The sequence below is a fragment of the Ciconia boyciana genome, chromosome 1 (genome assembly GCF_034638445.1).
Source record: "Ciconia boyciana chromosome 1, ASM3463844v1, whole genome shotgun sequence".
In the NCBI taxonomy this organism is placed as follows: Eukaryota; Metazoa; Chordata; class Aves; order Ciconiiformes; family Ciconiidae; genus Ciconia; species Ciconia boyciana.
In genome coordinates, this window is record NC_132934.1 from 41,723,963 (window position 1) to 41,751,052 (window position 27,090).

Here is a 27,090-nt window from a genome sequence, read left to right on the forward strand (position 1 = left end):
TGTCTTCCTCTGTTAAAGCCTTTAGGACAGTTCTGGGTGATGGGAGGTCAGAGGAATGAACGTAATCTTAAAAGAACAGCAGAACCCACAGCTAATAAAATAGAACAAAAATGAGACCGTATTCTGGTCCACAACCACTACGGCTATACTGTTGAGTGGCTACACTGAGCCACTATGGCTCAAATCTGTTGTTAAGGCTAATAATTCCGTTTGCCTCACCTGGAAGCACATTTGTTGCCAGCCGCTTTGTTCCTAATGCACTGCAATTGCAGCTTCAGTTCTGAAGACTTCTTGCTGGGTTCTGCTTGTATTCATCAGAGGTTGCTCAGTCTGTGATCTAGGACTGCTTGGCAGCTGGGGACATTTCCATTGCTGAAGAACAAATGATGCCTGTCATTCTCCTCATGCCTAGTCTCATCTCCCATGATGCCATAGTATGTCTTTTTGTTTTAGATGAAAATCCACTTGTAAAACAGCATTTTTATTGACACGGTATCAAATATGAACACATTAATCCTCCGTGTGTTATGACAGGTGCAGTTTATGAAGGAGCTGGGGATATCTTTGTATACATGGCCTCACTTTGGACATGAGGGACAGTATTTTCAAATAACTAGTCATTTGATTTTCAGAACAGAGATGCTCTGTACTTTTAGAAACCAGGCCCTTTGAATATGCCTTATTGTAGGTACCCTAGATCAACTAACACTGGGTCTTTTTTAACCTTAGCTGGTCAAGAATATCTTTTGGAGACACCCACCCAGTATTTCTGTGGCTCTTGTTAAAACTCTGTAAAGCACGTTGTTTCTTCTGTTACAGCAAAAGTGCATGAATGATGTGGGAAACATGAGTTTCTGACTGTCACTCTCCTCTCTGGCAAGATTGCTCAATGTTTCTTTTTAAGATATACAGAGACTGTTGATTAAATTATGTAGTGTATGTGTTTTGTGTGTAAATGTGTGTGTGTGCATGTGTGATGGTTATTTAAACCTCTAAAACTAAGTATGGTCTCTGGGACAAAAAAAAAGTTTTGTATGTTGGATGATGGTATTGCTTCAACATATTGAAACTTTTCTTTTTTCTTGAAGGCTTTAAAAAGAGTTGGAAAATCTGTAAATATCCAAGAAGTAATGGATCAGTGGACACTACAGATGGGTTATCCTGTTATCACTATCTTGGGAAATGAAACTACGGACAATGTCATAGTGATCTCCCAAGCGCGTTTTGTTTATGATAGTGATGCTAAACCCAAGGATCCTGCCTTTGGAGACAACAGGTAATTACATTTCTCAATGAATATCATTCAAGAGGCTGTAGTTGTTTAAGTGAGTGCTTCATGTGTGTACTTTTATGAAGATGGCTCTTTAGAAATCTCTGAGCTTTGCTTGGTATCAATAGCATGTGGTGGCCCTTCCATTTGAACTGTAGTAAAGATGAGGCTAGTTAAAAGAATTGGAAAAAAATCATTACAGTAATAGAACGACACGATAAAACTTTTAATGTGTCCATTTGCATCCTGACAGTTCTCTTTGTGACTACATCTTACATCACACAACTGTTTCCTCTCCTTTTCTTTTGATTTTGTCACACTCCATGAAGTAATTTGGAATGTGGTTGGAAGGTCTGATACTTCTTTTTAAGTAATTCTTTAGAGTGGACTTCTCCATGGTCATACATCAAGTAGGCAGATGTAACCGTGTGTCAGATATATACCTCGCTTGACTTGGGAAGCAGTCAAGAGCTGAACTGGACCTCTCTACAAGGCAGGGGGTTCCAGCTGTTCCAATTTTGAAGCCAGCTGAACTGGTCCTAGGAGGACTGTTAAACCAGCTGAAATCAGCAGGCACTTACGCATCTCTGCCCCTACCCTTTTTCCACTTATTTTTCCTTCCTGCTCCCAGCTGACTCCACACACTTCCTTCATCCCAGAGACAAGCTGACATTCCTGGCTGATGCTGGGGAATCCTCATCTTACTGTTTAAAGCAGTTTTGGCATCATATTTTAAGGCCAAGGACACAGAGCAGGTGCTAGAGAATTAAAATTTAGCCTTAGAAGCTTCTGTGTTCACCTCTTCATGCTCAGTGGGAAAGAGGGCATACTCTCAACCTTGAGTACTCTGTGCTTGTACAGTACATTTAAATCATTAAAAGGTAAAATTAAATACCAAATTTTGCTTGACGTGTCTGGAGCTTATAGAATATTCCTGTTGAGGAAGGCCTAAAAATATAGTTGTGTTTATTGGGAAACGTTTAGAAGTTCATTATCCTTTTTTAGAACATGAATATTATGGAACTCAAACATGACACAGAGTAAATTGTTGTTTTTCTGGCTGTATTGGAACAACCTAGCAGGGTATTAAGCATCTGGTTAAGTTCTGGGCTGAAATCAGTTCCTTTGTGAAAAAGAGACAAAACAAGCAAATGTGGACTGTTGGATGTGTTCATCATTCAGTGCAGCGTGAGAGTGATTCTCCCTTATTCACTTGAAAATTTCTTTTGTGCAAGTGTATATATGCATAATGTAATGTGAGTGGATTTTACTACTCAGAAAAACAGAGATTATTAGTTTTTTCATTGATTAAAATGGAGATGTTAAGCCTTTTAAGTATTGTAGATACTTTCTTAAATAGATTTGCTAGGTACTCAGTATTGATTGTAATAACTGCTACTGAGTAAAGACTACTGGGTGCATAAATGTTTTGTAAGGTGGAACATCAGGGGTGAGAACAAGACAGTTTTATTTTCGTGTGACATTAATTCAGAATTCAAACTCTATCTTGAGACACATGGAAGGGTAGTGTTATGCACCAACAGGGCAAGTTACGTGGAATTTCTTAGGAGGTTTTGTCTACGTATTTTATCACAATTATAATTTCTAAACATGGGAAGTAAGATTTAGTGCTATAAACAGCACCAAAAAAGGTATCAGCATGGGCCCTGCCAGGAATTTACTGTCCTAACAGGCAGTACAATACATATTATATGTATCCTGTGGCAAGTCTCTTTACCATTCTCTTCCCCCTTTGGATTTGTTTTTCTCTGTGCCTTCATGTCCTTTTAACCACAAATGGGAAGGAAGCCCCTTGCCCAAGGAAGGCATTACAGGTGGGATGTTTACTCCAGCCAGTTAGATGATGGAGCTGGTTTGCCACTTCCCAGTTAAAGTTATGTGAAAGTCATGTTACATAAGTATAAATACCAAAGAACAGGAACCATATACGTTTAGCAAAAGGTGAAACTTGCCTATGCCATTCACCTTTCAAAAATCATCCACCAATTTATATTAAAGTCCTATGACTTAGTTATAAATTGGTGTCTAGAGTGTTATAACAATGACCATGCAATTCAGTGGGGCACTGCCCACAGGCACATGTGGCTTGGTATGCACAATGGCTTTGTGTCATTACATGTCCTTTCATACCATCAAATTAAGTAGAAAAACAAGATTGGCATTCTGAAAATAAATTTACTCTTTCTGTCAGCAATGACCTAGATATTTTTCAGGTTTATTTTGTGGGTTTTTTTTTATTGGAAAAGTCACTATTGCTTCAATTATTGTGAAAGCAGTAGACAGGGAAAATCACATTAATGTGACGTCATTTGATAATTCATGATACATTACCTTGGTTTTTAACATTACGAGAACTGAAGTTTGTGTGACATGATACAAAGGGGCCAGTTTTTATGTAAGTACACAAAGGGGGTAATAACTGGAATGGAAATAGCATGTTGATGGACGTGCAGCACTATTGCAAAATGCAGTGTTCTGGCTGATTCTGCAAGTGGCTTTGGTCAGGAAGTTGGCAAGGGTTTACTGATGTTCAGCAGGGCCTGATAGCACAGGTAGATGTTGTGGGAGGCACAGAGGTATGTATACATACATATATAACGTCAGCCTGCAGGCTTTGGGGGTGTTACCTATCAGTGGTCTAATTCACGGTCCAATAAAGTCGGTGCTCATCTGCCCTGCGTGACCCATGAATTAGGCATTGGGCGCATGGCTCCCTGGGGAACCATAATAGGCACTGTAAATAACGGGGAGCAAATGGTATTTATGCCACATTTGAGGCCGTGCCCTTGCAGGGCAGGCAACATTGGCTTCCTTAGAGTAGTTTATCTATGGATTAATCGTGATCCTCATTTTAGACACCATAAAGAGTAGAGCTGCACAAAACACAGAAAAACGTACAGGTCCACACCTTTCCAGGAGTTTTATCATCTAAACAGACAACACGATATGCACTGGAAGGCTCCGGGGAAGGCTCTTAAAGCATCCATCTGCCATATAGTCTTTAGTTACCCAGAGGTGGGGCTGTAGTTCGCCATGGCACAGCAATAAATGTCAGTTCTATTGCCTTCAAAGTGATGAGGAGTTTAAACTTCTGCTTCAGACCCTCTGTAGGCAAATTTAACTTTGCCTTGCTTTAGAAAAAGTCACTTCAGAGTAGGTCTTTCAGATGTATCTGCTGCATAAGAATTGTAAATAAAGAGGCAACTGAATATTTCAGAACCATTCTAGTTTTATAAAATGTCTGTGCTTTTCTTTATGCTATGTATTTATGCAGCAATTAACTGTTAAAAATGAAATGTGAAGCAGCATATTTAATTTTTCTCTCTGAAATCATATAGAGGAATATAGAAGCGGCAAGCAGATTTTTCTAAGTGATAAACAGTAAAAGTGAAAATTGTTGATACCTTTGGCAGTGGTTTACTCCTAGTTCTGCCTAGTCCATTACTATAAGCGTCTTTAATTCTACTGCAGAAGAGAATGATTACGTATAGTTGATTTTCCCATCTCATGTACATTTGGACTTCTTGTCTCTATAACTGCAGAAAAATGTGTTTCAAGGGCCATACATATATACACTGTGATTTATTTGTGTGCATAGAATTGACTGTATGTCATGCTAAGCTCTAACATTTGGCCTGAAATTATAGAAGGTATACAATTTCACTTCTTTGCAAACTGAACATAGATTTCACTTGACACTTACGCCATTACATGATCCATAGTTCTCATTTTATGAGAGAATAAAACTAACAATGACAGACACTGTTTCTAGGAACGCCATTCCTCAGAAGGGCCAAAATCACCAGCTTTGATTTGAATGTCAAAGCCTGTGGTTGGTACAATGTTTCAGTAGCAATTTCAGCTTATCCAAGCAAAATTTTACAACTCCTGTAATAACTGTATAATTCATATTTTTCCTCTGAATAACAATCCTTTAGTTCTGTGTAGGTTCAATCCTGAACTCCTGTATACCCCTGTGAGAAAGGATTATGCCCTTACATTATAAGGCTACAGGGGAGGAGGTGATACTCCATCTGACAGGGTTCAGTGGGTTTCCCTGCTGACAGAGAAAATGATGATTTTAAGGCATCAGTCTCATCCATCATTACAAGAATGGCTCACAGATTTGACAAGAAATCTTGTGAAAAATAATCTGTGGTCTAGACAATAAACTAATCAGTTTTGATTAAATCCATAAACCTTTTATATACTGTGTTAAAGAGCAGACCAAAGCTTTCTGGTTATGGGTATAAGTTTTGCCTTTTAAAAATATACAGAGCTTGTCTCTTCAAAAGTGGAAAAGTAACCTCTCCAATGTTATCAAAGTTATTAAGTTCATGTTGCTGAGGTAATATTCACTTGTATAGTGTTCTTATCATGCACACAGTTTCCATAGCTAATCTTTGCTTGTTCATGATAATATCCTAAAGGAAAATGTCTTGCTAGGTGTTGAACACAGCTAGCTGTGAGGAAAGAGAAAAAAGGAAGAGGTACAAATTGGGATATGGACAAGGTATTCATACATGCTGTAGTGTGGTAATCCTTGGTGCCTTTCTCTGTGTGGCTGGACTAGGGAAAATTAAGTTGAACGGTTCAAGCCAGGGACATGACCAGCAAAACTAGAGCTGTACAGACTCATGGGTCTAACACCACGTAGTAATTATGACAACTGAAAGGTTTTACAACAGGCAGCAGAGCTGCTCAGCAGTCACTCCACTCCAAGATGAATGATCAACTGTAGAATTTATTTCCCTTCAAGTCTCTTCTGAATTTCCTACACAAAGCTCATTTATTCAGGCTTTGCAGAAAAAGGGCTGTGCTTGTCCCTTTACTGATAATTATTTGAATAGCAAAAGCATAGCTGTGTTCGGATATTGCCATGTGTATTCTTACTTATTTGTATGGCATTATCACTTGAGCAGTGATGGGGAACTTACTCTGTCCGCTTATCAGCTGAGGGGCTGATACGTTAGCAGCACAAGGGGAATGCTGATAAGTATCTATGAGATCTTCTTAGAGCAATTGCAGAATAATATAGCATATGTAGTATTAATTATGTAATAAAAAGGACCATAATATGGACAAATATTTTTCCATAAGCTGAGGAAAAAGGGCTAACAAAATATAAATAGAAAAAGAAGTACTCATTTGGATCCTTGTCTCTGGGAAACATCCTCTAATCTTCCATTTTCTCATGTCCTTTGAGTGTTTTCTTGTTATGTCTTTCGTGTTTACTATAACTGAAATATTACGCTTATATCAGTGTTTCTACTAGAAACAACTTTTGTGTTGCTACCTAGGGAGTAGATGTGGTACCCTGGTTCATCTTGACTGACCGGAGTGCCTCTGTATCAGCTATAATAACGATGAAGGGAATGGGCTCCAGGAGAGGAAGGTACTGGTATTAGGCACTGAGGAAATGGAATTATCAGGAACGAGATTAAAAAAATCAAGAATCCTTAGTGGAGCACAGAACTGTGTGTGAACACAGACAGCTATTGATTTAACCATTTTTTTTGCTGTTCAAGCAGGGACTTGAAAATACTTGTTCTTGCAGAAGGGTGAGAAAGTGTGGGGAGCTCCTTCTCTTTACATGTACACTGGTGTTTAGTAGAGGACAGCTCTATGACACCAATAGATTTTGTCCTTCAGTGTGCATAGGGACAGTCCTTAACCTCAGCAGCCTGAAAGAGGACAGTGCCGTGCAGACTGCGGCTCCTTGGAACGAGCAGGCAGAAGAGCTGCTTCTACGAGTGACCTGGAGGAAGCCTGCCTGCCTGGGGTGCGTGTGGGAGGAGTGCCTTTCCTGTTGGATGTTGGTGTTTGCCAGCCCAATACTTGTGCCGCACGCTGCCTGCTGCAATAGGATTTTTTTGCTGTAGAAGCCACAGTCTTTTGTCTTGCCTTTTTATTTTTTAGAGGCTCTTCTGATTGTTGCATTATTATTAAGCCAGAATAGGAAGTGTTCTTAAAATTTGTTCCTGCACATTTCTGTGCTTATGTCTCTTCAGCAAGATTTTGCTGCTAGCAAAGATCTCAGAAATGCCAATTGTAATTTAACACTTTATTTCCAAACCCATTTCACAGCTTCTGGTTGTGAGAAACACTTTTCACTAGGCAAACTTCCAGGATTCTCTGGTGTACAGGATATGGGCAACCTTCAGTGTTTGCAGAATTTGCAGAATGCTAAAGAAGACAAAATTGGTGTGTTGTGTCATTGCTTCCTGTGCGGTAGCAGCACTCGTATCCTGACAGAAGTTAGGCTGACAGGTAAAAACTGCTGCTGTATTTTATTATCACTGCAGACTGTGTCACTTTCCTCATCTTATTTGCTAATACTAACTCTCAGGAATTGCTAGATACCCAAACTAGTTAATTAACTCACATTAATTAAATAAATCCCATTGTGAGGGAAGGAGCATGTACTTGAGGGCAGCACTATGTTTTAATTCAGAGTGAAGTGGGGAGGCAAAGAGGAGAATCAGGGCAGCAGTGCTGATGGGGAGCTGCCTAACACGCAGTGGGAGGGAAAGGGAATGCTGTGTGGCAGGGTGCAGACATGAGTGGGGGTTGGGAGCATTAAACTTGTGTAGCTGGAATAGGGAAGTACGGAGAACCGGGGAAATTGAGACGGTGGTTAAGGTGGGGGCTTTAGTGAATTAGAGAGCAGATTGGGGAAAGCGCAAACAGCATTTGGCAGAGACAAGGGTAATGGGAGGGATGAAGGTGGTTAAATGTTGTATTTTGTTGGCTTCGTAAAAGTCAGAGATGTGGATTCCCCATTGTAGATCAGAGGATGAAATTACTAACGTGCTTCTTTTTTTACCTCTTCTTCCTTTTGCCTTCTTAAGTTGCTGATAATGGATTTTTTTTCCTTATCTCTGTATGTGAGCCTTCACGCTCACTAGTAGAATCTCAGATTTTATGGTGGGGGACTCTTAGGGATGTTTACTGAGGAAAGAGAAACTATCATAGGAATTATATTTTAATCTTGCTTAAATTCACAATATTCTGAGGAAAAATCAGAACTGAACATTGGAATACACTGAAAAGTGCTTGGCACTAAGTCTCTGAGAACATATTGGAGGATTGTAGGCATAGCTAAAATGCTACTCTTCTTCCTGCTAGGGGTGGTCTCTCCTCAGCCCATAACACATCCTTCCACTCCATTCAGAGAAATCTCAGGTCTGCACTCTGTAGTCAAGGGACTATGCTCATGGGTAAAGGACAACACAGAGATGGAGGTTCCATGATCAGCACCATGTGTGCAATTCTGCAAGGACATTTTGCGCTGGTGCAAGATGGCACAAAGGATGCTGGGAGATTAAGAGCCTTTATTGGAGGGTAAAGAGGCAGCTGTTAGAATAGACACTTAACAATGTTTAAACCCAGCTTCTTTCTATCCATCTCTGACTCAGCACCCAAAATTGCTTGTCACTTTTGAAAATGAAGCCTTTTGTGTTTTAGTGGAAAAAGAGAATGTTGGGCAGGGAGGAGAAAGCATGTACTGACAAAGAATTTGTAGTATTTGTTCTTTGCCCACAATATTTTTCTAAATTTAGTAAGGTACTCTGCTAGCACTGATGCTGAAATGAGTCAATTTTAGAACGCCCCATAATATTTATAACCACCTGATTTATAATTTATTTTGGTATGAAATGTTGAGCTAAAATTACATAGAACTTTGTAGAAGATTTAGTAATCAGATAATTATAATCAGATAATATTATATTATTATCAGACAATGCAATTTTTTTTTAATTTTCAAATTGGATAATTTAATTCAAATTAACTCATTTAAATTACCTTGCATCCACCCTTAAAAAAGCAATCAGACCAAAGGAGAGTGGGGGTTTATATGGGATGGCTGAAATCATACAGCTGTTTTCTAACAGAATATGCATGCTGTCGTCTTAAAGCAGTCCCACCGTGCAGAGCCACACATGGGCTCTTTCATGCTGGTGCTGCTGTTACAGCACTGAAGCCTTTTCTTATGTCTGGGACTTTGTGGTTTCATTGCATTGGTAAGAGCATTATATTTGGCATAAGATTCCTGAAGAATGTAAATTGTTTTCCCTATTTCAGCTGTAGGACTTACTCATTGCTGAAAAGTATTCCAAAGATTCTTGTAAAATCCAGGAGAGCTAGGACTATGGCAGAGTAAAGGAAAACCACAAAATCTGCATCTGTAATGCATTGCTGTTAAGCATGTTAATCACTGCTCTGACTACAGATGAATTATAGTGTTACAGTGAATTATAGTACAATGATTGTATTAAAAGACATGCCTCTAAAATACATTCCAGCAATATCGTATTGCCATTTAAAGTATTTTTCCCTCCATACCTTTGTATTTATATCCTTATACAGAAAAGACCCAAATGATCCATGATCTGTCCTAGAATAGTTGCTGTTATAAGCAACTATCAACCCTTATTTTAGAATATACCAATATGATTGCCTTTTTAAACATGAGTTTCTAAATGAAAGCATACGTAATAGACAAATATATAAAATTAACAGCTGTATTGAGGCAGAACTGCAAATAAAGAGGCTTACCATCAGAAGCAAGTCATCTCAAAAGTGCTAGCATCTTTCAAGACTAGAATATTAGCTTCCTAGTCACCCTCTCACGCAATTCTAAATATTTCTCCAAACTATAAAGTTTATCCATAGTTTCCTCCATGTATGCAGCTAAGTATAATTTGCATTCAAAATTATAATAGGCCTACAATTCCAAATACCTTCCAAATCCCCAAGTTTTGCTTCCCTCTGGAATATGTATTAGGTGGATCCAACTACACATGTAATCAGAGCCTTTGAAAACCTCAGACAAAGTAGATAAATCTTAGTAGTTAAAAGGCAAGACTGCTCTACAAATTGATTTCTGTTCATTTATGAGGCATCTATTAAGTTCACTTCTATTAAAAACTTGCAATACTCTTGAAAAACTGACACCTCAGGTGTGGAGCCCATTCAGATCCATCAGGTGGTCAAGCCATTCTCTGCCTGGCAGCACCTATCAAGAGCTGACCCCATTGGGTTGTTTTGGTTGGTAGGTTGCTCTGACTAAAAAGTTGAATTCCTCCATAGGTGAGGCATTAGTGAGAAAGAAGAAACTGATACAAAAAGCTCAGTTAGGTTTTGACACTGTTGGATATAGATGGTAGCACGAAGACCATTATTTTCTGAGTAACGTGTGCCTCAGTTGCAGTTTTGTTATCTGCTTAGACAATACTGCATGTGTATTACATGGCACCCTAACACCATTTTGTATGGACTCATGGATGAAAAAAAATAGTCTCTATTACAGTCAGATAGAGCTCCCTAAAGACTATGCTGGAACACTGTCTTTAATTCAGAGTCCACCAAAGTCCAAATTCTTACGTTGCTTTTGTAAAGTGGCTGGAAATGCCTCTGCCCAGCGTAGTCCAGAATGATCTTGGGAGTAAACACTTCCACAATCTTTTTCTTTCAATCTTTTCTAGTTGGTCATGTAGTCACTGTTATTAACTTCTCTGACCCTTTTTTTGCCTTAGCTTACCTTTTTCTTGTGGGCCAATCTGTTAGTCTTGGGTGAGGGTAGAACCCCTGGAAGCCCAGGATCCCAACCTTAGCACCATTTCCTGTCCTCATTTTGCTCAAGACCAGCAAACCCTTGATATGCATTGCACAATTAATGTGGTGTGGCACACTTACCGTGTCCTGCTCTCTTCATTTCCTCACTGCATACAGTGCTGCCATCAGAAATTGTCTGTCTGCAGGACTTGTGAAAGTCCTGTCCAATTCAGACACCCACAGGCCTTCTCCAGTTACTAAAACCTAAGTGCTGTCATTTCTGAATTCAAGCTGGCTAATTACAACTTCTTATTTGATTAAAAAGTCTGCTGTTGTCTGCTTTTTCATCCCACTTGTAGGGGAATCCAACTTAATCAATTACCTTTACCAGTGTTTTTCCCCTGTTTCTCATTGTTGCTTGCACTAAACCTCACGTTCTCACTCTGAACATGGGAATTAAGATCACACTGGGCATACGCAGATGACCAACGAATACCTCCAAGCTGTGCTCAGTTGATCTCAGTTACTTCAAATTGTTCTCCTTTATCCATTTTTCATCTTGTATTTGTCTTTGGTACAAAGTTAGTGAAATCTTCCCTTCCTATCTGCCATCTTCCGTGCTGACAGGGTACAAGGAATCCCTAGACACCCTGGCTCAGCGTAGGAGGTGTAATACTTGTGAGAGCGGGAATAACGTCTTCTTCTGTTGCGTTGTGCCTCTAGGCACAGCCTACAATCACTTTACTGACATGTATTAAATCTAATGAAATCTTTGTGTTCTTCAGTCTTGTGAGAATGATATTCACAACATGAATATATTGTCAGTTCCTTATCCATTAAACAGAACTAACACTGTAGAATCACACTTAATAAAAGTATGTGATTTCCTGTGATATTCACATGAGCTTCCCCTGGAACCTGAAATACTCTTTACTGAATGAGATACTATACTATATAATAACCTGGGAAAATCTCATGACGCTTTTAAATTATCTTTCCCAATACAATCTCTCTAGGAAGTGTGGCTTACAAAATTTTACCCTTGTACTGATGAGTTTTGCTTCATGTATAATCTCTTTCTGTAGTAGGAAGCTCTAAAGCTGTTGTGCTGTTCAACAACTTCCACTTGTTTCCCACTGACCTCCTTACATCTACTTGTGCTCTCAGCCTAGGAATAAATGCTTCCAGGTATCACGGCAACAAGGCTTGTAATTTCATAGATTAGTTGAATACACTTTCAGGTTTTCTGTTAGCAGTTTATCTTTGAACCTTCCACTATCTTAATGTTCAAAATTCACTGGAAACAAAGGCTTTCTTTTGCCTTGCTAACAGAAATTGCAGTTGTCTTGGCAAGGAGAAGAAGTGAGAGATCTCTACTCATTTCCTGGTATACTGATTTAATGTCCAAACATCACGCTATCCTTTAGTTAATTCACGTTATCAACTTTCTGTGCCCTTTATTTTATAATAGGCTTTAAGGTTATTAGCTAGAAACTTTTGCAGCCATGCAGCTAAATGCTTCCTTTACTGGCCACTATTTGTATATCTCTCTGCAGATCAGCCAAGTATGCAACTGAAGTAAAAATACAAATCTTTAATTCTTAGTTTTCATTTTGTTCTATAAGACTTGCTGTCCAAAAGGTCACATTTTCTCATTACTTTGCTTTCGTGTTCTTTTGTCTCTGAAATCCCAGCAACATGAGTTCATGTGGACGGCTCATAGCAAGGTATTCCCTTGGTAAGAAATGACCCTGTCAGCATCCTAACCTAATCAAGGAATCGTCACTGTTGGCAAGGGCCACACTGAGAAGGTGTCTCCTTCTCAGACTCAGCGCTGCTCGTCCAAGCGTATGTCTCTGTACATGAAATTTCAGCATTCTCCATCTAGAGAGCTGAGAATGGGAAACTAATGCCAAGGAGTCCTTGCTCCCTGTTTCTCAGCTTCAGGCACTCTGGATGTACCAGACTTTTATCTTTAACTGAAGAGACAGAGTTGGCATTTTGGATGTTAAGTTCTGGTGATTAAAACAAGGAGCCATGTGACTTAACCAGTCAGTTTTACTCTTGGATTTTCTTTTTATCCTTTTTACTCTTAAATTATTTTTATGCCTCACTTTATCTCTATGTTAAATAGCTTTAATCATATCCTTCAGTGATATGAAGTCTCAGATTGTTATGTTCTCAAAATACTTTACAAAGATTAGTAAGTGTTACAGATGAGCAAGAAATGGATTCCCATCCCACAGAAATTTTCAACATATCAAAACATTTCCCTGTACTGAATCAGGACAAAAATCAAAGCAAAAAATTGGGGAAAAATTGGTTCAGAATATTAATTTCAATTCTGTAATTTCAGTACCTTACATTTCAGTTTCACTAATTTTAACTTCTCCCTTTAATTATTTCAAGCTGAAATTAATTTTGAATTGGCAAACTGGAAGTTTTTATTTAAATAGTAGTTATAAAATGTTTCAGCAGTGCCTGTTTTAAATATTATAGTTGAAAATCTGTGCTGAAGTCTTCTCTTTCTTATGAGCAGCTTGGGTTTGAAAATTTGCCTTTTTGAGTTAGAAATGAAAAAGTTTCCTTGGGAATTGTGGAAGGTATCATTGTCAACATTGAGTAGATGGAGAGGCTTGTTTAATTGCTTGCACAGGTGACTGGTGCCATTGGAGGTGCCCTCAGGTATCTTGCTTGACCTTGTGCTGCCACTACATGGGCGGGAGCATCTGTAGGTGCTGTGCCATATCTTTCAGCCCCTGACAGATGTCTCAAGTACCCCATGGCAGTTCATTTGACACCACCTTGCACAACTGAATTTAGCCCAGAGAAACCAAGTCATAGAAGAGTGATGGCTGAGATTTCACCGGTGTCAGCTCATGGAAGATATGTTATTTCTGTTTTTCCAACCAGGGATAATTTAGACAACTCACAATTTCATTTCTCAGCCTAGTAAGCTGTTTGAAGGTACATACAGCTTTTGGTGTTCAGCTTTTCTGAAAGTAATTCTGTAGATGCTTTGCACTGGGAGGGATTAGGAAAAAAAGCAGATGGCAAATCATTTGCCACATTTGACTTCATTACCTTCGTGTGATGCCTCTGAATGTATACAGCCTGTGTATCCTCCTCTGATCTCATGTTCTACCTACAATGAAACTCTGTTTTCCTGTGCTGTTAGCACATTTGAGCAGAGGGTTGTATCTCCTAAGGTCCCTTCCCACCTAAACCATTCTATGATTTAAGTTCATGGTTGCCACTACACTTTAAAATAATTATGCTTTTTATGTCCTGCTAAGAGGCAGATCACTTAATTTGCTTTTGTGCATAGCATTTTAATTTTGTCCCTTATTCTTCTGTTGTTAGATGTACTAAACAATGATAATTTTTTTCTAAAGTCTGTACAATGTTCTGTTCTTCTACCTTGTCACGGTTCTCCTCCTTTGATTTTCTAGCTAAGTATATAATCAAAGACTATTAATAGATGTCTTCTATATCTAGATGTATCTAGCCTCTTGTCATTTTAACTGTTCTTTATGTATTTCTGGAGGTCCAGCTTGCTCATGAACGATTCCTAAAGAAGGTAATCTGTACTGGGATAAGAGGGAAGATCTCAGTTAAGACATAAAAGCAAAAAATTAGAAATTAAATGGTTGAATTTCTCAGTGGAGGATTAACCCATTAAATTCTTGAGAAACCTGTGCTGAAGTTTTTCCTATTCAGTGAAGTGATAAAGGGCATGGAAGAGTGAAGTGACAGAGTTTTCTGGTAATAGGAGTTTTGTGAGGGTGGTAAAACCAAAAGTTAATTACCAAGATTACAGAAGTATCCCTTAATGCTGGTTGACCTGGTGACAAAATGACTGATGGGGCTTAATGTTGATAAATGCAAAGGTGATACATGTGGGGAAGACAGTCCTAACTTAGGTGCTCAGTGGTGGGTTCTGAAGAAACTGTGCTCTCTCAGGAAAGAGATCTTGATGTTATGGTAGGTAATTTTCTGTAAACGTCAGCTCAGTGTGCAGACACAGGCAAGCAAGTAAATAGAACAGTAGGGATTAGTAGGAAAGGAGCGTATAAAAAGTACAAAGAGTGTAGAAGAGAAAAGAATTATGCCACTCTTAATCCGTGGTAGACCTGCCTTCAAAGCATGGAGGGCAGGTCTGGCTTTCTAATCTGGAAAAGAGTATAATAGATAGAAAAAATATAGAGGTGGACAATAAGAAGGATTAAGTATAGTTTCTGTATAAAGAACAGCAGGATAGATCAGGAGTCTTTAACCCAGAGGTCTGTAAAAGCAGAAGGATATAGAGAGGGATGTGGTTGTTCACATCCTCTCCCATTCAAAAAGCAGGTTAGCTAAGTTCTGCTGTGGTATTTTAGGTACAGATGTTCTGTCACTTTACATGAAGCAATCACATTACTTATATAGTCTTTATAATGCAGCCAAGGATAATAAGCTTCTGAATATTGAGCAGGTTATCTTCACTGTTCCGTGAGTAATGACTAGGAACAGCTGAACTTCTTTGTTTGGATTTGAACCCGGGGAGAAAGGAGAAATGTCACTGGAAGAATGTGGTATTCACTAGAGGCAGTGGGTGGAAGCTTGGCACATTAAGGTTACTGGGAGGATGAATCTTGAAAACCTATCGGTTTACATCTCAGTGAAAATGTTAACTAATGTGAAAAAGTAGCTGAAAAGGTGTGCAAAATCTGAAACTCCAGGAGCCTTGCCCTTTTTTTTTTAATGACATGAGATCTTTGTTTTGTCAGCAGAGGAAATAATCTACTGTCCTTTTTTGGCTTTGCATAGCTCTTTACAAAGAAGTCAACTAATTGTTCCACTGAAAATCCAATGTTACTACAACATTACTGTTCATCAGAGGCAGAAGTGTGAGGCATCATGTTTGCTTAATACTTTATGGTCTCAGAATTTGCCCATGAAGGGATCTCAATTCTTACTTGTTGGAAGTCAAGGCATAAGCAGATACTCATCACAAATATGATCATTTTCTGAGTGAGGTAAACTACACTAATACTGGCTATGTAGTCATTATGTAATGCTCAAGACAAAAAAATCTATATAATCCAATCAGAGCGTAATTAGCTAGCTTTTTATGTAGTAAAAGTATTAGTATTTAGTATTGCATGTACCTTGGCAGATGCAAGATTGTATTACTTTATCAAACAAGTCCCTCTGATTATTCTTTAAGCTGAATGGAGATGCTAACACACTTCGGTATTATGCATTGATGTGGTGCTACCAAAAAAAAAAAAAAAAAAAGGCACCAAAGCATTCCCTTTAATTGTTTAATTGTGCATGTCAACCTAAATTTAACTATTTCACATTAACAGTTTTTCACTTGTAAATCAACAGTAAAAGGCTTATTTATACTACCTTTCAACAAGATCCCCCTTTCCTACATCTCTTTAAGACATTTATGACTGAACAATGTTATGTACAGAACAGTTCCAATTTTAGATGTCTCTCCTCCTCATCCTCGGAGCTGGTTTCTTAAATTCCTGACATAGCCCTTAGTTTCCCCACAATTAGGTGGTCTGCCTTTAGCTCCCTGTTAAGGTGATCAGGTTTGTATCCAGAGGGACATAATGTGCAGATCCCTCTGAAGCTCAGCAGCATCTCAGGCAGATTGGACACACAGTTTGTTAGCAGCATTTCACCCAGGGGCTGAGTGTGCTATCTGAACAGGCATCCGATTCCTGCAGACATATTCTTGAGGGTAGGAGGACCAAATGGGTTGTTTCAAGTCCTGCTGCCCTAGTTGCTGGGCCCTCAAGGCTGAATTTTTATTTTCATTGGAACTGGTTTGTCACAGAAGACAGCAGATGGCCAGGTGGAACAGGATGCTCCTTTCCCTGGTCAAATACATACAGAGAGCATACGTGCTCCCAACGTATAAAGAATAAATGAAAGATGTGCACTACTCCCAGACAAAGGAGGAGGAAAACAGGCAAGTGGGCCCTCTTCCTCTTTTCTCTGTAAAGTAGAAGAGTGCAATAGAAAAGTACAAAAAAGTTTGCTTCTTCCTAGTCACACCCATAGAACACAGTCCATGCGGATCACTCAGAGATGGTGTGTAGGAGAAATCATCCTAACAAAAATTCTTGAAAGGTGAGCCAGATACATCTCCCTCACATACAGATAAAAAAGTTAGCCACGGTTTCTTCTGCAACAGCAGCAGGAGTTTCACTGAGAATGAAGAGGACTGGAAGGGGAAAGCAGATAAACATCCAGAAAACAGCAGCAGTACAAGCAGGAAAAATGGATTTCTGGAGAGGTCTATTAAAAGGAAATCTGTGGTTCACGTGGTAAACCAGTAACTGAGAGGATGAGATTTGGAGGTTCTGGAGAGTGCTGAGAACATCAGTAGGTCTCTCATCTTGGGGAGATAAAACTTAAATCTACCAGTACTAATCTTCCCAACTATAAATCCACGTGTTTTCTGAGGATGGGTAGCTTACCTGACTCCTGTTCCACAGCTAGATCACCTTTCAGAGAAGGGTCTGTCCTTATTTCAGTAGGATTTACCTTAATTGGAGGTAACATAAAATAATAATATGAAATAATATAAGTCTTCTCTGTATAGATATTGCAATGTACAGAATATCTTTTTATGAAGTTCCTTCTCAAAATAACAGGTGTCCATGTATATGTTCATATATTTGTGTATGTTTATATATGTCTTTAAATAAGCTACATAGGCAGCTCTCAGTATCTTTTATTTTGCAGTTTAACTTTTTCAGTAGGTGTTGATCTCAAGAGTCATAAAAATACCATGCAAATGCAGTTCTTTCATTTTTTTCATATACCAAGGTTCCTGTTCTTTCAAATAATGTATAAGCTTTATGCTTAATTTTGCCTCATTTTTCTTGATCACAGTTTGCCAGCATCTTTTTCATTCTGGAGAGCCGAGTATTTAGAACTGAGTGTGTTTTTAAAGATGATATATGTCCTAGAAGGTATTTTGGACAGACTCTAAAACACTGGTGGGTGTCTAGTAAGGTATAAGGTATTTAAGAGAGTAGTGAACATTCTCCAGTGCATCACTTCGTAGCATCTCCTGACTGCCCTCACGTGTTGAACCCAGAAGTTACTGCTGCTGTAGCAGAAGCAGTGGGACACAATACACATTTTCACCTTACTACTCCAGTTCACAGTCCAGAATATTAGTTAAGCCAACAACGAAGGTAACTTTCTGTGAAGACCCCAGACTGAGAACTGGAGAAGCTAATGCACCAGTGGACATCCTTTTCTGCTGGCTGTGCTATGGAGGGTGCTAACATCCAGCACAAGGAGTGGGCAGAGTGATAAAGGCAGTAGTATCTTCAAATGCCACAGCTTAATTATCCAAAACGTGTCTGCCAGAGAATGTGCTCATGTGGAGCATGTCTTCAGTGCGTGAGTAGATCTAATAATTTTCCCAGTGTGTCATGATACCAACATTCAGAGAACCCAAAATCACATGGGACCTTTTTTCTTCTCCCATATGGCAATAAATGCCATGCTTTCTTTCTAGTGTCACTCAAAGCTCTTTCAGCTGTATAGTTTTCCAAATATCTCCCCCTCCCTGCTGAATCACTGCTGTACAGACAAGTGTTTCCCAGCACATGCAGTTCTGTTCTGAGTGCTGCAAACCCCCATGCGTGCGGGGGGCTCTTCGTGAATGGGTGGGGAGCTGGGAGCTGAGCGTGGCAGCAGGGCTGGCAGGGCAGGGGTCTCTCCCTCTCCCAGCCCCCAAGTGAGGCCAGCAAGGCAGCCCTTGCAAGGCAGCCCTTGCAAGCCAGCACGTGTCGACTGCGGTTGTGGCACATTTGGGTGGTGTTTGTAGTTCAGTGGAGCAGGCTTCTGGGTAAGCGCAAAGGAGCAAACCTAATTTTTTTTAGTACCATAGGCTAGTTTTGCAATGCAGTGTACTAGCAGCAGAGAAGCTGATGTAGACACCAAAAACTTGCCCACATTCATCCCTGCACCATTTTAATGCAATCAATCTAAAATTATATCCTTATTTGGTATCAAAGCGGTAGCATACGGTGTATACCTGAGTTGGGGCCATCCTCTTGCTGTGCTGCCTTGCTTAAATGCACACATACTCCCTAGACAAAGACCACCTGTGCCATTACTGAGTGCTTCCCCTTGACTGGTGTACAAAATGACATGGCGGGCCTGTGAGGGAAATGTCTGTTCTTTCACTGGCTGGTGAAATGATACTTTTGAGAGTTCAGGAATAGAGATGATGATGAAGACATGCAGGAATTCATCTGAAGACACTCAGGAATTCATCCTTTCCATCCCCAAAAGCTTGACTTCATACAGTCAATTTCTGTTTATTGAGATAAAGATGTTCTATAAAAGTCTTAGATAAATTATAACATTTATTCCAAATGAGAAACAATTTGTGATACTCTGTAAGGAAGTTGGGGTCTGATTACACCAGCATATCTCCAAATCCAAATGTAGCATGTTTTGTCCAGTTTGCATACACGTAAGTGATAATAAATGGTGCAAAGAAGTGGAGATCCATCCCATTTGTTTTGTTTTTATAAACCAACAGCTATGAAAGCCCATCATAGCTTTTTAAGAAGTTGCTAGAAGAGTATGTTATTTTTCAACTTTGGAGTCCCTGTAAATCAAAGCATGTTTTACCTGGAGGTTCTCTTTTTCTAAGTAAATGTAAAAAAGTGTTGTTCTTTCTATGGGAAATCATTATTTCCTCTTTTATGAATCATTTTGTTAAATTAGCAAAGCCTTGCAGAAAAGTCCTCATATGATGATAGTGTGTGAAAAATGTAAAATATAATTTAGTTTTTTTTTTAAGATGAATGACTTTTTCATTGTTTTATTGCTAATAGCAAATGCATTTCAAAATCAAAGTAACTTGTTAGAATCCACATCTTTACACTGCTACTGAAATTGTGTTTTGATTTCTTTGACATGATCCCTGATTGCTGTGAGAAGAATCAGTTCAGTATTTTTGTTCTTAGATTCCCCCTCCTTTGTCTTGCAGCTACTTGTGGCAGATTCCATTAACAATTGCAGTAGGAAATACGAGCCACATCTCATCAGAGGCAATTATATGGGTGTCTAACAAATCAGGTAAAAATAAACTTTCCTCCCAGTGGAATCTCATAAAGCATACTTGTGTTTTCCTCAACTGTTTCTTTGGAATTGATCCTAGATAATTGTTTAGTTGCTCTGCACCCAGTTTTAGCTACTTGAAATGAATTACAAAAAAAAGGAGAGTTGGGAAGGGAGGGAGGAGGAATGAAGTATGAGCAACAAGCAAGGTTTATAATTATTGCAGGAGTTAGACAGTGTAATGAAAAGCTTTTACATAGAAATGTGTACCTAAGTGCTAAGTATTTTATATTTAGCAACACATATCAAATCATTGATGAATGCAATTCACTTTATTGATTGGTGAAAGTTAAACGTAATATTTTTATAGCAAAGCATCTGACGAGTATGACTTAGTAAATGCAAAGTATTTAGAATTCTGGCATTTTTAACTCCAATGCATAGTCTGAACCAGGGCTAAGAAATGTTTTCTGTCATTAAAAAGTTTCCTTATTGATCTGTCAAAGTATTTCTTCTCTCTATTAGATAACCAGATGCTGGACCTCAAAAGTGCATTATTCTGCTTGCTACTTATTTTCTCCCTCCTCAGTTTCTACATGATCATAATAGTTACTGTCCTGAGGACAGCTAGGGCTAGATACCAGTGGTTTTTTTATCACCTAAAAAAGGAATCCCTCCATAGAAATTTCATGAAATATTTCTCTGTTTCCTTAGCAGTTCATGCTACATCAGATGACAGTTTTGGGCTGGAATTGAAGAGAATGAGGGAAGAAATGTGGGACTTAAATAGAATGATTACATGGAAGGGAAAAGAAGGATCCATGCATCCCCTCGACACATGGGCTGTAGAGGGAGAAGTGACCCCTTCTTGTAAAATTAGAAGGGTATAGAGATTTCCCTCTGATAGAAATTCAGCTGGAGAGAGGAAAGAGTCAGACCTGTGTGAGCCTGTGTTTTTTCCTTTTTTTCTCTTTTGTAAGTATCTAAAAGATAATAGTCACATAGAGCTTAGCAGCAGGACTAGAAATGAATGGTGCACAATCAGTGGGAATCTGAGTATCCCAACTTTCTAGTGGTACAAGGTATGTGTTTCTTTGCCCTGACGGTTTGCAGCCTATCAGAACGTAACATATTTTATGCTGCTCCCATGATATAATGATCTAGGAATGTGCCTGGGACCAGGGCATTTGTCATACCTAGGAGACATACTCTAATCAGAGCATACAGATGCTGCCTCACTTTGCAGAAATATATCGCATTGGCCATACTTTTTAATATTAACACCTCCAGAATACTTCAAAACCTGTTTGCTCTTTCACAGTCTGCCTTAATGACCTGCTCTACTTTTGTCCTTTAGGGCTTGATTGAACTCTCATTGAAGTTAATAGAAAGATTCCCACTGACTTCAGAGAGAGTTGATCATCTCATTTCATCTCATCTCATTAGGTTGTACATGCATGCCTCCTTCCCTTCACTCCTGCCTTGAAAGTTCAGTATATCACTATTACCTGCACAGTTGCTTCCTCATTGCCTTTACTTGCAGAGTGCTGTGGAGGAACAAGTCCATAAAACCCCTACCCACTCTTTTAAGATCTACTGCTCCTATCGGAATGCCTTCAAGAAATCAACAAATTAATGATGGCCAGTGTGAGCAATGATTTTGGGGTGGCTGCTATATAGAAATTAAAGAGGAACCTTCCTGAGTCATCAGTTTCCTGTGTAGCGAATCAATGCCACTGTGATCTATTGTCATTATCCTTGTCCTTCCTCATTACTTTCTCACTCACTCACTTGCTGTGCCTCATTGAAAATGAGACTGTAAACTTATGACTACAGCAAGGATGTCCTCTTGCTTCTACTTATTGTTGTCTAGCTCAGCTGGAGAATTCCTCAACATAAAAAAGTCAGTAAGAACATCCCTGGGTGTATTCAATGTATGATTCATTGTACATGCTTTTATGTATTGGGGCTGGTGTAGATGATTTTGTGATACTCCTGGAGATTTTCTGCAGATGGTATGTTTGTTTCATGGGGATGTGGGAGGGATTCTGAGACTGGAAAGGACGGTTTCCAGGATTGATTCTTGTGGACTGGAAGAATCCTGAAGACTTTCTGTTGTGCAGAGGACACAGTTTCAGTGTTGTCCCAGCGAGTAGTCTGGGAACAGCTCTGCAGGCTGGAAGTGAAACAAACTGCTCCAGAGGATATTTGGAAGATTGGGAGTGGTCACATTGTTCCTCAAGTGAGTGTAATTGAATGAGGATACTCAAATCAAATTTGAAGGAAATGCTGTTTATGAGGATGGTTTCCATGCCCTCTTTAGGAAGGAGCGGGCGTTTCCTTCTTGTTGACTAAACTGCTGTGCTAAAGAAGCTTCCAGTGTAACCTGAAGAGTGGATAGGAGATGGTGAACTGCTGTCTCTTGTCTGTCATGTAATACTGATCACATACCTCATTTCAGCTGCCAATAATGAAGAGGGTCCAGGTTAATGACTACCATTATGATATCTTGGCATATCACTTAAATTTTTCAATAAAATTAACCTTGTCTATGTGTTATCTGAGAAAAATGAAACCACAGCAGTTTTGAAATAGCTATGTATATTGCCATCAAGAAATATTCCTTTTTTGTGGTAGTTTAAATAACAGTTTCCCAGGGGAGTACACCCCCTGCCTTGCACTAGAGTTCGCCAGGGATGGTTATTTGGTGATGGAAGAGTCTCTTCCTTCATGTACATCCAGAAGGACAAGAGAGAGAATTGCTGATTTTTGCATCCTCTTTGCTACCGTGTCTGTGACCTCATCAAGGTATTGTAGGAAGCCAATTGGCATTTTCATGAGCAAAGGATAAGACTGCTGTCCAGTCTTGTGAGAGCCACTGAATGTAGGATGCTTGGGTTGCTACTCTCTACTCATCCTGGCCATGTCTGGTGACATACTAGAGATAGTGAGGTGCTGATTGTTCAATATGCTGAGGAGGATTAGTTCAGATAATTGCAGATTATTCCAGCTGCTGGCAACAGAGCTCGTTCTGTCCACTCTTCACAGCACCAAGGTGAAGGGACACACTGGAAATTACAAGTATGCAGCGTCTTTTTGAGATGTAATTAATTGTCCTTTGCAACATAGCCTGTAGAGAGGACAGTGCCAGGCCTTGGCAACTTGTCTGACAAAGTGCATAATCTCCAAGATGTTTCATATTCAATGTAGCTCTTCACACCTGTTTGTGGAAAGCATGTAGTCATAGTTTTGGAAGGTTTTCCTTTTGCAAGTGCTTCTGCCAGTCTCTCTTCTCCTTACCCAGTGAGCCATAGCATTTATGTAACCATTTTTCTCCTCATCACTTCATATACCAGATGAGCCTTTTACTGGCTCAGTTTGTCTGGGCATGTGAAGTGGAGCTGTCTCTTTTGCTCTCAGAGTGCTGCACAGATATGTCACCACCACGTTTTTCCCTGTTTGCTCCCCATAGCCATGGATGAGACCGTTCTGCTTCAGGCAAGTGACAGCTATTAAACCTCTGAAAACTAAACCAGCCACAAAGGAGACATCTCATGATTAGCCTTCCTATCCATGCAGAGGTTAGAGACATCACACTAAGATGGCTGCAGTGCTCTTTGTGCTACAGTCTTGCAGGTCTGCTGAATGATAGATTTCACTGGCACTGTGGAAATCATTGGTGCTACAAACTTCTGCTCTGTCATAGATCCAGGGCTTGCTTCTGTTTCTCCTAGATAAGTTACCTCTTTTGTGGTCACTGTAATGATATATGAACATAATGTCCACAGTGTTTTGGGATCAGCACCAAATCAGTAGTGGGTAAAAAGTCAAGGACCAGCTTTGAACTCAGCCCATTCCCACAAGACAACTGCTTAGCAGGGCTTGCGGGACGGTGTTGGCGATTGCTGCTGAAGGCATACTAAATGTAGAAGCATAGGCGTCATGTTCCCGCGAATCCAGGAGAAGTAACCTTAACCTCCAGTGAGGAGGTTTAGCTAGCATCCATTTCAAACACGTGAGCAAGGCTTTGGACAAAGGCATACTTGCTGTTCCCTGGGCGTGATTGTTCTGGCACTCAGGCTCCGGGTAGGAAACATCTCCATGCGACTCAGCAAGTGCTGCCGAATTGACTGACGCAGCTTTACAGTCTGTCTCCCTGCCCATTCCATCCCCACTTCATGTACCTTGACTATTTGTTATGTCCCAGGGAAATATTCCTCTGATGGACCGCCCTGCCTCTGGTAAAGTGACTCTCATTCAGACTCCTCTTAGTATCTCCACAGGATTGCTGTGAGATGGGGGAAAGAAAGTTCAACAGGGCAATTGCCTTCCAAACAGCAAGTCCTAACTTACTATATTATGCCACCTCCTACTAGATAATCTCTACTTTAACTGTAAGCCCCTTGACAGTCTGATTCTCCTCCATGAAGTGTTTTGTAGAAGACAGCTGCTTCTGAGCTGGGGTTTGCTGGCTGCCCGCTGGGGAATAGAGCATTAGTGCAGCATTAGAAAAATACCCTTTCTTTTCCTTTCTGAGACTCAGCTGCTGAGCTTGACCTGTGTTGCTTCCAGACTCCACTCTTTTATCTTTCAAAAGCGGGAGGAAGGGAAGCACTGTGAAGTAAAATAAATATATAGGTCCTGCTTTAAAACTTTAGCCAGACATAGTGAGGACCAGGGATACAAGACCTGCAATCCTGGCACAATTTTGACAGAGTGAGGCAGAATCACTTCCCTTACCCCAACAGCTGAGCAGAAATCCTAACAGAAGACTGCTGCTTACATTGTGTGTCACCTTAGACATTAGCAGTTCCATCATATAGGAATGTTAATGGATGGAAGGGTAGTCTGAGGAAAGAGTATGTGAGACAGAACATGGTCATATTTACTGATGTGCTCCATTTATTCTGTTGTTCACTATACCAAAACATTTTTTTTCAATGTGGAGCTATGGCAACATGGCAAGTGAGACGGAAAGAACTTTTTCTTCTGGTTTGCCTTCTCCACATATGAAAAGTTATTGAAAAAAGATTTGCAGAATTTAGTTAAAGCCAGTATCTTTTCACAAAATATTGTGATCATGATGAAATTCCTCATGGAACGTTTTCTTTGTCAGAAAAATTTCACTTGCTGTTGGCATGAAATTGTGCTGCTCTTGTGCAGTTATTTTTGCAGGAAAATGGAGTTAGTTCTCCCAGTAGGGATTCTACCAGCATAAACCGATTTCCTAGTATGCCAGAGGATTGTATAAAATGAAGAGTTAAAATAACAACTGTGAGTCTGAACACTTGAAACGGTAGTAGAACTGTGTTGAGCCCACGCTCTTGTCAGCATTGGAGTGGTGTCTCGCAGAGGGGTGCCCTTCGCCCTTGTGAGGGGTGCCTCACAAGGTGCTCATGTTGCCGTGCGGAGGAGCAGGCTTCCATCATTCCTGCTGGTTTTGATGGAGTTGAAGTTGCTCGAGAGCTGGGAGAGCTCAGAACTTCAAGCCATGTGCAGTTAACACCAGCTGGAGGACTGTCTCACACTTCCAGAGCAGAGAAAATCAGACCCTAAATGATTTTGTTACTTCAAAACAAATGTCATAAAATTTAACCATTTCCTCCTAAATGTCTCCTATATGTATGTGGAAAAACTGGAAGTTTCAGAGCAGTGTTATTTTATGAGGCATCCAGACAAAACATGACCATGGAGAAGCACTTTCTGATGGAAGAAGAGTAAAAAAATTTCCCTTTAATCTCAAATACAACTGTATATATATTGTAGATTGAATTTTAAGAGGTGAACTAAAACCATCAAAGATAGATTTCTTCCCAAATGAAATCTTTTTTGTTGTTTAGAAAGTCATGAATGGTTTAATATAGGGTTTAACACTGAATGACTACCTTTTCCCTAACTATAATACTTCTAACAGGAAACTAATAAATGCGTTTGTAGTAAGTGGAGAAATTGCCCAGGTGTATAGAAATTTTCAGTGCTGTAATCACCAAAAGAAAGAATTTCTTTTATAGGAAGGCATGAGAATTGACAGACTCAAACATCAAATTCCGGTAAATTATATAGAACTATGTGAAGCACATGCATCAGGCAGTCCCTTAAAATAACCACCTGCTTATATGAGCTGGAAAGGCATGAAAGGTTCCTGTCCTGTATTTCAGGAGAAGGTCAAGACATGAGTGGTCTTATCGAAAAATAATAGCAAAGGGTTATGGCTTGATTTAAACTGACCAAAACAGCAATAATGCCATCGAGCTTTGAAAAGATACCATTCTCCATTAAAGCAGTATGTGTTTGAGGTGTTGCACAGCTGTTACTTGTGAAATAGGTTATTTTGAACTTGTCATATTTGACTGGCAAGTATCATTCAGTATTCTATTAAAGCATAAGTAATTTCCTCACTTCGGAGATCAAATTTTAATACAAATACTCCAACAAGAAAAAATGTATGTAGTTTTTTTATTACATCTGATTTTGAAAATTTCCATGTAATGTATTTATTTACCCAGGTATTGATTAATGTGTGCTCATAGCCCATTTGGTATGCTTTTAGGTATCGTAGAAGTGCAGGCATTAATCAGTTACAATTAGCTACTTTCGATGGTGGCATTTAAAGGTTAGTTTGCAACAGAAAAGCATGGGCGGAAAGCAGTACTGCGTTAAGGTGGTAGGATTTTCTGCCAGGCGTGAGCAGCGTGCTCCTAACCCCACATGGCAGTACACCCCTGAAGATCCAGAGAAACTCCAGAAGTCGTCGTTTCCCTCAGCAGTCTCTCGTAAATACAGAAGTGGGTATTTTTGCTGTTGCTCTTAAGAAACCCACTAGGTTGATAAGGAACATAGCTGAGATTTAGGGGTGACAGGCTGTATTCACAGCACCACACTGGGTAAACTAAATAGGATGGGGTAGATCCAGATTCATATTCCTTCTCTCCCTGTTTTACAGCAGATATTTGATCCAAATCTGTTCTAAGAAAGTGCCTTTATCACTATGCTGTAAATTGTTACGATCTTTTACAGTCTTTCTACAGTAATGTTTTTCTTTGTATAAGATTCAGTGATTTACACAGGAACCAAGATTCAAGTCTTCTGTAAGTAGGCTGGAGCAACTGGGTGATTCTGACTTCAGGTCCAGTGAAAAAAGGATTTAA

The 27,090-nt window shown here is 39.6% G+C and overlaps 1 protein-coding gene across 3 annotated transcripts in view; it reads left to right on the forward strand.

Moving 5' to 3' along the window:
* Window positions 1–27,090, forward strand: part of TRHDE (thyrotropin releasing hormone degrading enzyme) — a 222,854-nt gene that overhangs the window by 144,419 nt on the left and 51,345 nt on the right. For all 3 annotated transcript variants that reach the window (XR_012042899.1, XM_072863690.1, XM_072863704.1), the window contains 2 exons: window positions 1,089–1,276; window positions 19,872–19,960. Coding sequence is in view for 2 of the 3 variants with exons in the window: in XM_072863690.1 (XP_072719791.1) it covers window positions 1,089–1,276; window positions 19,872–19,960 (277 nt within the window). In the remaining variant the exon portion in view is untranslated. The remainder of the gene's footprint in view (window positions 1–1,088; window positions 1,277–19,871; window positions 19,961–27,090) is intronic.